This window comes from Varanus komodoensis, unplaced genomic scaffold (assembly GCF_004798865.1).
Source record: "Varanus komodoensis strain SLA01 unplaced genomic scaffold, ASM479886v1 scaffold133, whole genome shotgun sequence".
Classification (NCBI taxonomy): Eukaryota; Metazoa; Chordata; class Lepidosauria; order Squamata; family Varanidae; genus Varanus; species Varanus komodoensis.
Genome location: NW_025335384.1, coordinates 8,520 through 19,500, shown reverse-complemented (window position 1 = coordinate 19,500; position 10,981 = coordinate 8,520). Strand labels below are relative to the sequence as shown.

At 47.8% G+C, this 10,981-nt stretch overlaps 2 protein-coding genes across 2 annotated transcripts; both read right to left on the bottom strand.

Moving 5' to 3' along the window:
* Positions 1–3,358: 3,358 nt before the first annotated feature.
* On the bottom strand, positions 3,359–10,971 carry LOC123019650 (zinc finger protein with KRAB and SCAN domains 5-like). The gene is made up of 5 exons (XM_044422693.1): positions 10,799–10,971; positions 10,172–10,678; positions 8,145–8,315; positions 7,747–7,900; positions 3,359–5,676 (listed from the first exon to the last, which is right to left on the bottom strand). The coding sequence occupies exons 1-5, from the start codon at positions 10,847–10,849 to the stop codon at positions 5,192–5,194; spliced, it is 1,368 nt and encodes a 455-aa protein (XP_044278628.1). The 5' UTR covers positions 10,850–10,971; the 3' UTR covers positions 3,359–5,191.
* On the bottom strand, positions 4,306–4,851 carry LOC123019657 (zinc finger protein 2 homolog). The gene has a single exon (XM_044422704.1). It carries the CDS (start codon positions 4,849–4,851, stop codon positions 4,306–4,308), a length of 546 nt encoding a protein of 181 aa, XP_044278639.1.
* Positions 10,972–10,981: the final 10 nt, after the last annotated feature.

Genomic DNA, 10,981 nt, shown 5'->3' with positions numbered 1-10,981 from the left:
CCGGCAGCTCCAGGAGCTGTGCCGGCAGTGGCTGAAGCCGGAGCGGCACAGCAAGGAGCAGATCCTGGCGCTGCTGATCCTGGAGCAGTTCCTGGCCAGCCCGCCGCCCGAACTCCAAGGCTGGATGCTCTGCATGGGAAGTCGTAAGACTGATCTCTGTCCACATGAACATCCCTTTGGGATTTTGTATTTTAGGGTTGCACTTATAAGGTGAGAAATTGATCCATTGAAGGATCGAGGGTAGCACTCTCAGGTAAAATGAGACACGTTTGCTATCATTCCCTGATTTTGAAAGAATAGTGTGGGCTAGGGTATTGCATGCAGAAAGCTAGTTCCTCAGTGGCTAGAGGTTTTCAAGGTAAGAGCCACATCCAAGATGTTCTTTTTCCAAATAAAATGAATAAAAAAGAGCCGTACTTCTAGGGGAGCATATCTTGCAGCTTTGTTTTAGCTTTCCAAGACACGGTGCTAAAGAGACCTCTTTCTGAAGGCTGAAGCATTCTTCAGACACCTCCCTCCGGGGCTGCTCCCACTTCAAAACCATGGTACACTCCTTTCAAAGGTCTACTCTTCCCTGAGGGCTAAAAACCCATTGGATGAAATGCTGGCATTTCGTTGTCCCTAAACCTGGAGGGGGGCACTCCTGCTGAGTATTACCCCAAGGCACGTGTCCCCAGAGGAAGAGCCCCTCAGGATCAGACCAAAGTCCACCCTCGTGCAGCATCCCATTCATAGAGTAGACAAACAGCAGCCCCATTGGGAAGTCCCACAAGCAGGCTGGGGGTGTCACAGCAGCCTCTCACCCAGTTCCCCACCATGTGGTGTACGTAGGCTCAGGCTGATACGAGAGGCAGCACAGAAACAAAGCAAGTCAGAAGGGGTCTCCTGGGGCATCCAGTCGGACCCCCTGCTTCAGCTGGTTCCACTCATGGAATACCCAACATATGAGTGTCCAGCCTATCCTTGAACACCCTCACTAATGGGACCTCAACCACCTCCTGTGGAAGCCCGTTCCATACCCTCGGGGTCCTGTCAGGAAGTGCTTCCTGGCATCCACCTTGAATCTTGGTTCCCTGAGTTTTGCTCCATTGGAACATGTCCTGCCCTCCACTGCAGGGGAAAGCAGGTCCCTACCCACCTATGTGACACCCACTCACGTACCTGTATGTTGCCAACAGATCCCCTCGGAGTCTCCTCTTCTCCAGGCTGAAAAGACCCAGTTCCCTCAGTCTCGCCTCATCCCCCATCCCCTGCAAATCGGCCACCAACCTTGTGGCCTTACGCTGCACTGACTCCAACCTGACTATATCCTTCCTGTAACGAGGGGCCCAAAACTGAGCACAATACTCCAGTTGTGGGCGCACCAGAGTCGAATAGAGTGACAGTAATACCTCTCTCGATCTAGAAGCCACGCTTCTGGCTATGCAACCAGGGGTGGCATTCTCCCTCTTGACCACCGCATCACACTGCTGACTCATGTTTGGCCTGCAGCTGAACAGCGCCCAGAGATCCCTTTCACAAGTGCTGCTCTCCAGTCACTTGTCCCTGATCATGTACCTGTGACATCCATTCCTATGCGCCAAGTACAAGACCTTGCACTTATCCACACTCAAAGCCATCCTTTTGCCCCCAGCCCACTTCCAGTCTGTCCAGGTCCTTTTGGATCTGGAGAGCCTCCTGCTCCTCCGTCCCCCCCCCCCCCCCCCCCCCCCTATGGTATTGTCTGTGAATTTGGTCAGCAGACTGGTGATCCTCTCTTCTTCTATTGATAAAGAGGTTGAGCCAAATTGGTCCCAGAGCTGAGCCCTGGGGGACTCCACTTGTCACTGGCTGTCACCCTGATGATTCCCTGCTGAGAGTCACCCTCTGCTTGAGATTCATCAGCCACCTATGACTGTCACAAGGACTTGCTTATGTGCATGACAAATAAATTGTCTCAACCTGGTAATGTTTATGCTTTAGTCTGGTGGACCAGCGGGTCAAGCATCCTTCTTGGCTCCATTAACATTCCTAGTTTATTGATCATGACCATGTTTACATCCCAGATGTAAACTCTTTTTAAAATACAATTTGTAGTATAAAAAAGGATATTGACTTAACTGCTTAGCAAGGTTAGGCTGGGAAATAGGTCCCAACATTTGCCAGACTGCAAGCAAGTCCGTATCACCCATGTTTTGTTAAGAAAGTTCAATGTTGAAAACAAGCACAAATATGACTGCACCACTTATGCTGCTAAATACCCAAAGTGGTAGAGAATGAACATTTTTCTTTAATACATGCAACGGATAAACCAATGCACCTCAATTATTTTGCAACATTTACGCTAGTGGAAATCTCAGTGCAAGGGGAATGATTTTTCTTCTATTTTTTATGATGAATTCCAAATCCGGAATAACCTCTCCTGCAGTTCAGTCTCAGCAGAGTACCATGAAAAACAGCATAAGGATAGTAAGACCTGCTAGAAAAGGGCTTTCCTGCATACCGCCGAATCCAAGGCTGATAATTGTTGTGAGCTAGGTGTTCCCTCCGCAGCAAGACGGACTCTCCGGCACTTCTTGTAATGTCTTTATTCTACATAAAAGTCTCTGAGCATACACAGAGAAAGATGCTGAACCCTCTCTGCCCCGCTTCATCGGAAGCTTTGCTTAGGAACCCTTCTCTGCCCGTCTCGGGAAGGAGGCGCTCTGTGAAACTGGGCACACCTGCATTCTTCACTCCGAGACCCCACCAGCTGGGCCACCCTGCAGCTGTGACAAATGCCTTTTGGGCCCACCTCCTCAGGAGGCTGGAGTTCTCCCTCAGAGTCTCCCCATCCCAGGATGATGTTCTTTGTTCCCGTGGGGAGCTTGACTGGGCCCTTCGACTTGCCTTGAGCAATCTTGTCCTGAGCAGCCACAGGTGACTACAGAGAAACCGACAACAACCATTTCGTTATCAGAGTCAATGCTGTCAGCCCTGCCAGAATGGTCAGCTTCTCATGCATGCCTGGGAATCTTGCCAGAACATGCACATACAACAATAAGAAAAAATATTTCCTGTTGTTTTAACCAAAGCAGCATTCCTTTCCTCCTTAAAAAAGTTATTGTATTGGTCTTGTTAATTACACATGTGTATTCACCACTGGAATATGTACTTTCTGCTTTTACAAAAGTATTGCAAAAATGGAAACTATGCTAATCTAAGAAAATCCCTTGTTCTAGGAATGTTTATGGTCTGTACATCATTCTTTTTCAGTATCTACACTGCAGAAGCCTTCATCCCCTTTTTGGCTTTTCCACATTAGTCATGTAATGACCTGAAATTGAAATGGATTTAATTGGCATTGTTACCACTTGATGGACACACAGTAATGCAACACTTTGAGGGTGCAAAAGACATTTATTATGGCACAAAAGTTAACAAACTGGCACTTGTGGGTTGCATAGGAACTCACCCGCTCTGCTGTGACATGCCTGAATAAGCCCTGGTACATCAGGCAAGTGGCTGAAGGAAGCTCGGCTGGGCAGCCATTCCAGTGCCCCAGGATCTCAGATTAAGGACACTTGTTTCTGGCAGGCTCTAGTTTTCTGGAGCACATATTTAGACAAATAGCATCACGAAAGTCAAGGAGCTATGAAAACAACTCTAGGGTAAAATAAATAAAGAACCGATCAGGATTGCGTTATAAAAATATTCTGAACTATAAACATCTCCTAGGTGCCCATGAAATCTCATTACAAAATTAAAAGAATGTGGCTCAACCACAACTTTGCCTTAAAGAAGGTCATCTACAAAAACTCAGTGACTGGATAAGGAGGGCATTAGTCAGAAGAGCAACCAAGAGGCCAGTGGTAATTCCAACAAATTAAATGCTTCGAGAAATCTGAAATGAACTTAAGTGAACCTTTCTCAACCTGTATCCTGGGAATATTTGTGGTATGCATGTTATTATATTTCCCTATTTATTGTTTTTATAGACCATCCATCAATACCCTCCTAGACTGGCATGTCTTTATACAGGGCACCTTCGAGACAGGGTCCCTTCAAGCAGGCACTCTAATCTGAAATATGGGATGATAGTAAATTAATCTCATTCAATATTCCAATTTTCTCTCCCTGATTGTTTTAATGAGCAGTAAGTTCAGATGTGATATGTATCACAGTCCAAACATTTGTATAGATTCTGCACTGGGTGCTTTCCTCAATGAGGAACAAGTTACTTGTTTCTCTTGAAGATCTTTCCACTTCCATCCCTGCATCATTTCTGCAGTTTCCACACTGCGGGAATTTTTGGGAAGTGAGATTTGTCTTATTTCTGAAGCTATTTCAATACTCTGAGTCATGATGTGGATTCTCCCCTGTTTGAGCTCTTTGATGATCAGTGAGAGATATTTTCTGAGAGAAGCTCTTTCCACAGTGCAAACGATGATAGGGTTTCTCTCCTGTGTGACTCCTTTGAGGATATATGAGAGATCCCCTCTGACTGAAGCTCTTTTCACATTCCAAACACTCATATGGTTTCTCCCCTGTGTGAGTCTTTTGGTGTTGATTGAGTGTTGCTTTTGCACTGAAACTCTTCTCACACACCAGGCACTGATACGGTTTCTCCCCTGTGTGGGTTCTCTGATGAGAAATAAGGTGCCTCTGCTGCCGGAAGCCCTTTCCACAGTCCAAACAAGGATAGGGCTTCCCTGCTGTGTGAATCCTTTGATGTTGAGTGAGCTTTTTGTTCTCACTGAAGCTCTTCCCACACTCCCAGCACTGATACGGTTTCTCCCCTGTGTGAGTTCTTTGATGAGAAGTGAGACTTATCTTTTGACAGAAACTCTTTCCACAGTCCAAACACTGATAGGGTTTTTCCCCTGTGTGCATCCTCTGATGTCGCCTTAGACATCCCCTTCGACTGAACTGCTTTGCACACTCAAAACACTGATACGATTTCTCCCCCGTGTGAATCCTTTGATGTTGAGTGAAGTTTTTCTTCTCACTGAAGCTCTTTCCACACTCCAAGCACTTATATGCCTTCTCCTTTGTGTGAATTCTTTGATGAGAAGGAAGGTTTGTCTTCCGAGAGAAGCTCTTTCCACAGTCTAAACAATGATATGGTTTTTCTCTTCCGTGAGTCTTCTGATGTTTTCGGAGAATGTGCCTCAGACTGAAGCTCTTTCCACACTCTAAACACTGATAAGGTCTCTCCCCTGTGTGAATGCTTTTATGTCGGCTGAGAGAACTCCTCTAACTGAACCACTTTGCACACGCCAAGCACTGATATTTTTTCTCCTGTGTGAATTTTTTGATGTCGATTGAGAGCTCCCCTTTCACTGAAGCTCTTCTTATATATCAAGCACTGATATGGTTTCTCCACTGGCAGAGTTCTTTGAAGAGAAGCACAATGCATTGCTGTACAAAAGCTTTTTCCACATTCCAGCCACATATGTGGCTTCTTCAGCGTGCCGATTTTGCAATGCATTTTGTTGTTCGATTCCAAATTCTCCATATGCGTGCAGCTCCACTTCATTTCTTCTCTCTCATTCCTTTCTGCTGATATCATGATATCCATAGAAGGAACGGAGTTGTTCCTCCTGTCCCCCTTGACTTCCATCCTCCTTCTCCACTGCTTGCTATTTCCATACCTGCTGCTTTTTGGTGGCACCCCACCCGGTCCTCTCTCCTCCTCCAATTTCCACCTGTCACCTTCTGAAACAATGACAAGAAATCGGTAAGGGCCCGAATTGGCAATAAAATCTTCAAATACTTGAGCCACTCATATTATTGATTTCGATAGCAAAAAGAATGGAAGCAACTTGGGTGAGATGCTGTTCCTATCACATGGTTATCTGTCCCTGTCGACTGTCACGATCTGTTGGGATGGTTCAATGTGTCTCACTGGGCGCATGGAGCCCTGGGGCCAGCTTTCAGCTGCAAAAAGGGAATAACTCCTGTGTTTTGGGCACATTTACACTACCTCAGACTACCTGATCCCATGGGCTTGATTCCCGGGGCTGCAGACCCCACTAAGTCATGCAGCCATGGACTTGGCTACTTTAACAAATTCTGTTCTGACTGAGGCGGACGAAGTAGCAAGGCAGCCCTGTATATCCATCATGGAAGTCGATTATGGCATCTCCCATTCTGTCAAAAGTGTACCTATTTAACATGACTAAATGATCATACAAGCTGTGTGGGATCAGAAGCGATTGCCCCGACAGAAGCCAATGACCTTCTCATGTGCCTGACTGGGAAATTCTTCACCTTTCAGGAAAGGCATATGCATATCTGCACACTTCACATCTCCAGCAATCAGCAGCTGTGCCAAATCCACCACTTTTATTTCTGAGAATGGTTCTGCACTCTCAGCCCAGAAGAGCTCTTGTCACTACCTGGAAATTTTCTACCAGGTTTCCCCGAAAATAAGACTGGGTCTTTTATTGATTTTTGCTCGAAAAGATGCATCAGGGCTTATTTTCAGGTGATGACTTATTTATTCATGTACAACAATCTACAATTATTCAAATACAGTCATGTCATCTTCTCCTGGAACATCATCATAACTCTCCAAACCCCAAATTGTGTTGCAACAGACACACTAAATGCGTATCATTTACTTTAAGTATTAATCTCAATATTATCTATTTATATCTAATTATATATTAATATTATTTTATAACTCAGTATGTCCATCGTGTGTTGATGTATTAAATGTGTCCGTCTGGTTGATGATCTTAACTGGGGCTTATTTTGGGGGTAGGGCTTATATTATGAGCATCCTGAAAAACCATGCTAGGGCTTATTTTCCGGTTAGGTCATATTTTCAAGGAAACAGGATAGCAACCTTTTTCTGCCTTTGCAATATCAGCCCTGGATCTCTTTCTCTCTTTGCGTGTTTTGAGGAACAAGAATATAAAGCAAGTTACATGCTCTTGGTTTTCAGCTCCCTTGAAGGGTTCCACATGGCTTGTTTTGAACAGGGGCAACCTGGCTCTGTGTGCTGAGTGACCTGCTGCTGTTCCATGGCAAACTGGGGCTGGATTCCACCTACTTTTCAGAGCATTCCAAACCCCGGAGTTCCTTTGCTCCCAGAGAGAGAAGCCGCTCTCATTCCCATCCCTCGGCCTCAAGCTAGGGGTGGGCAGTAATCAGTGTGTCTCCATGTGAAGGAAGGCAGCAGTTTCAAAGGGGACTAAGACAGAAACGGCAGGGTTTGGGTTCTTCCAACAAGCTGCATTTTGGGATGCCGCTGCTGCCTCCATGGAGACCACCCTCCCCAGATTCATGATGGCTGACCGTCCTGCTTCTGGGATTCAGCACGGAGTCACTTTCGCATTTGCTGTTATTCGGTTCTTGTCAATTTCATGAGTGAATCCTGTTTTCTGTTGTCACGACAGCATGAGTCCCAATATTTAGTCTTGATGTCTCACTATTTATTTATTTATTTATTTATTTATTCTTCATCTCAATTTATATGCCACTACATTAGTTCACACCTGGGCTCTCAGTTCTAGTTCACAGGACTAGTTCAAGTTCTCTGCTATCCACAGTTTAATGGAAAGACAGGACTATATATTTTTACATACAAAACAGAAAGCTCCTGGGAGAATTGTACAGCAGGAGTGATAAAAAGCAAGGTAGCTTAACGCCTTTTCAAAGATCACCTTCTAAAGGTGCTTCTCTAAAAAAATAATAGCCACAAAATGGATGCATTCCTTCCCTCCGCATGATCATTTTTGAAGCCAGTATTACAATTAAGCAGGAAAGAGGGAGGCTTACCAAGAGAGGCCACCATCTCATAGTTCTTTGCCACGATGTAGCTGTGCAGAGCTCTCTGACCAGGATCAAGCAGGGCCCGCTCCTCCTCCGTGAAGGACACGGTGACCTCCTCAAAAGTCACCTGACCTTGGATGGGGAAAGAAAAGGTTTCCTTCTAAAGGAAGAACAGGAAGCAAGCTGGATGGGCAGCGTCCTGCAGGACTGAAACACGCCTGCTGTGAAAACCAGCGGCTGGGAAAGGAACAGCCAGAACTGGCTGAGGCCCACCCATCGAGTGTGTGGGCTTCCCAGGAGGCATCTGGTCAGCCACGGGCGGGGTGGGGGGAGCATCTGGGGCCCTGCACAGAATCGCAGCTTTGCAGGAAGCACAGAGAGGGAAAGAGAGGCATCCCCCCTACCTGATTCAGTTCCACTCCACCACGAAGGGGAAGAGTTGGCTGAGGACTCACAGCTGCTAACATTCCAGCTCCTGCAAGACACAGAGGTGATGCGGAGACAGCAGACACGCTTGCCACCAACACCGAGGCGGCCATCCTCAATACCTCCAAAGGAGGCCCGCTGAAATGCAGCTGGAGTCATAGAAACACAGAAACAGAGTGAGTCAGAAGGGGCCTCCTGAGCCATCCAGTCTGATCCCCGGCTCCACCCGTGACATGCCTACCATGTGCATGCCTGGTCTATCCTTGAACATCCTCACCGATGGGGCTTTAACCACCTCCCGTGGAAGCCCATTCCATACCCTCGGGGTCCTAACTCTCAGGAAGTACTTCCTGAAGGTTATTTCCAAGCCAAATGCAGAGTTGCACTGGATGCAATCCAATTTCAGAGTTCCTGCCTATTTCCTCTGCTGGGGAACATAGCTTGGAAGTGTGGGAGACACTGAGAAACAACAATTTAAGATGTGCTCTAGAACATGAGAAAGACTTGAAAGAGACCCGGCCCCGAATTAGCCCTTATCCAGCGAGGAGGTACGTCCATCACCCTCCGGTCTGGTCACCCTTTCAGGAGGACTCCCTCCTGGGTCTAAAGGAAGCTTCTCTGCAACATGGAAATCAGGTCCCGCTTCTGCAAACATGCGTATCACCTGAAACAGCAGTTGAGATTTGAGAGGCAGAGTAAGAGGGATGACAAGAGGAATGAGAGGCACACATGCTGCGGACAAGGCATGGGACTTCCAGACTGGGTCGGGCCATTTCTCGGGCGTGGCCTGTTCCCCTTCCACCCAGCCTGGACTCCTTGAATGTACAGCGCGTGAATTTACTTGGCCCAAGCATTATGCGCTCATCCAGGTGTCAGTGCAATGTGAGAACCAGCACGGTGGCCAGACTGCTGGGCAAGAGACAAAATCTGGGTTCCAGTCCCTGTCCTGCCATAAAAGAGGAGGGTCAAGGTCTCTCCTTGCTGACCCCAGAGTGTAGGACACAGAATAATCAGTTCGAGTTGCGACAACCCAGATTCAGGCTGGACATCAGGAAAAGCTTCCTCACGGTCAGAGCAAGACGACAGTGGAAGCAGCTGCCTGGAGTGGTGGGGGGCTCTCTCACACTAGAGACATTCACAAAGAAACTGGGCAGCCATATTCAGAGATACACAGCAAAGGAGGCATTTCAGCATTCTAGGATGGGGAAAATCTGGGCAAAACATGGCCCCCACCAAATTATTGGTGGTCAGGGGAAGGGGTGGAGCTGGCAGAAGGGCGAGGTCTTTTCAGGACTCCAGGAACCCTGGATCCGGCCCCAACCCAAAGTTCTGGCTACTGATTGCAACATTTGACTTGTATCTTGTTGTTCCAGCCCAGAATGCAACTTGAGGGGGCTAATACCCCCAAATGCTCTTAACTGTATGTCGCCCTACTTGCAGAATTCTGTGGAAATATTCTCCAGGGATCCACAGGTTATGAGGAAATTTCACAGGAAGGAAGCAATTCCTGAGACAGCCTATCCAGACTGGGGATGGTTGGCTTCCTGCCCACCGCCCTTTCCTGTACTGATGGGCCAAGGTGGCAGGGTCAGTGGGAGCCATAGTGGAGTGGGACAGACCCCCACCTGCAGCACAGGAATTAGTCCCAGTGAATAAAGCCAAGACCGACTGCTCTACAAAGCAAGGGAGCGGAGCAACTTCCAGCCTGAGCAATGAATTTCAGGTCAGGGAAACTTGAAAGGTGGGGCTGGAAATGGCAGTTTTAAAACCTCTCAAGAACAGGAATGAAACTTGGCAGCGGGATCTCAATTGCTAGAATAGGCGAAATGTTGCCGAGAAACATCGAAGTGATATTTGCTTAGCATATGAAATCATGTAACTGTTGCAGACTAAAATATTCCAAATTGCAGAGGAGCCATTCAAGAAATCCAGATACCTAGGCATGGTTGGGTTTTTTAAAAAAGGCATGAAAAAATGATAAATGAAAAGCTCATAGCTGCTGTACCTCGGTATTCTCGTCCTCAGCCTGGCTCAGGAAGAAGCCCTCCGCCAGGGCCACCGCCTGGGAACTGCTCTCTGCTCCACACTCCCTCACCCAGTTCGCCATCTCCGCTGGCAGGATGGCCAGGAACTGCTCCAGGACCACCAGGTCCAGGATTTGGGTTTTGGTGCGTTGCTCTGGCCTCAGCCACTCCCGGGAAAGTTGGTGGGGTTGGCTGCAAGCCTCTCGGGGCCCCTCAGCAGCCTGGTAGCAGAGCCGCCTGAAACACTGTTGTGGTATGTCTGAGCTCGCCACATCTTCACGGAAGACCTTCTGCTCCATCCTTCCCCGGAAGCCGCCTCTGCTCCTGGTCTCCGTGGCAGCAGGACCTTCTTCTCCTGCACAGCTACCTGGGTTTGGGTTTGTCAGCACTGATCTATGTGCCAAGGGAAGCTCCAAGGGGGGCCAGAAACACTCTTCTCGCTTGACATGTTGGCCAATAGTACCGCACGACATGGCGCTGCAAAGGGTCTGTGGAGGCAAGAGGAGGTTCTGTTAAGGAATCAGATACTGTCAGAACACGGTGAACGGAGCAGGACTCCCGCGAGTGAACAAGTCTTGTTCGAGGAGCAGGTGTATGTCAGGACTCACAGGGGGACTAGAGACTTGGGGAAGATCCTTCCCTGACCAAACTCTTTCCATTGCTTGAGGATATGAAGATGTCCCCTCTCCTCCACTCACTTAGATAGCTTTTTAAAATGCGGGCCATTCTGGGCAGCTGAATCCAGCCCCCAATAGGTGGCTTGGTCTTGATAGCCCCCCCCCCCCCCCCCC

Coding starts and splice junctions, on each gene's coding strand:
- LOC123019650 (XM_044422693.1), bottom strand. CDS start 10,849: ATGGAAAGAGTTTGGTCAGGGAAGGATCTTCCCCAAGTCTCTAGTCCC. Junction 8,316..10,171: donor CTGAGGACGAGAATACCGAG/GTACAGCAGCTA, acceptor CTATGACTCCAG/CTGCATTTCAGCGGGCCTCC. Junction 7,901..8,144: donor GTGGAGTGGAACTGAATCAG/GTAGGGGGGATG, acceptor TTCTTCCTTTAG/AAGGAAACCTTTTCTTTCCC.
- LOC123019657 (XM_044422704.1), bottom strand. CDS start 4,851: ATGCACACAGGGGAAAAACCCTATCAGTGTTTGGACTGTGGAAAGAGT.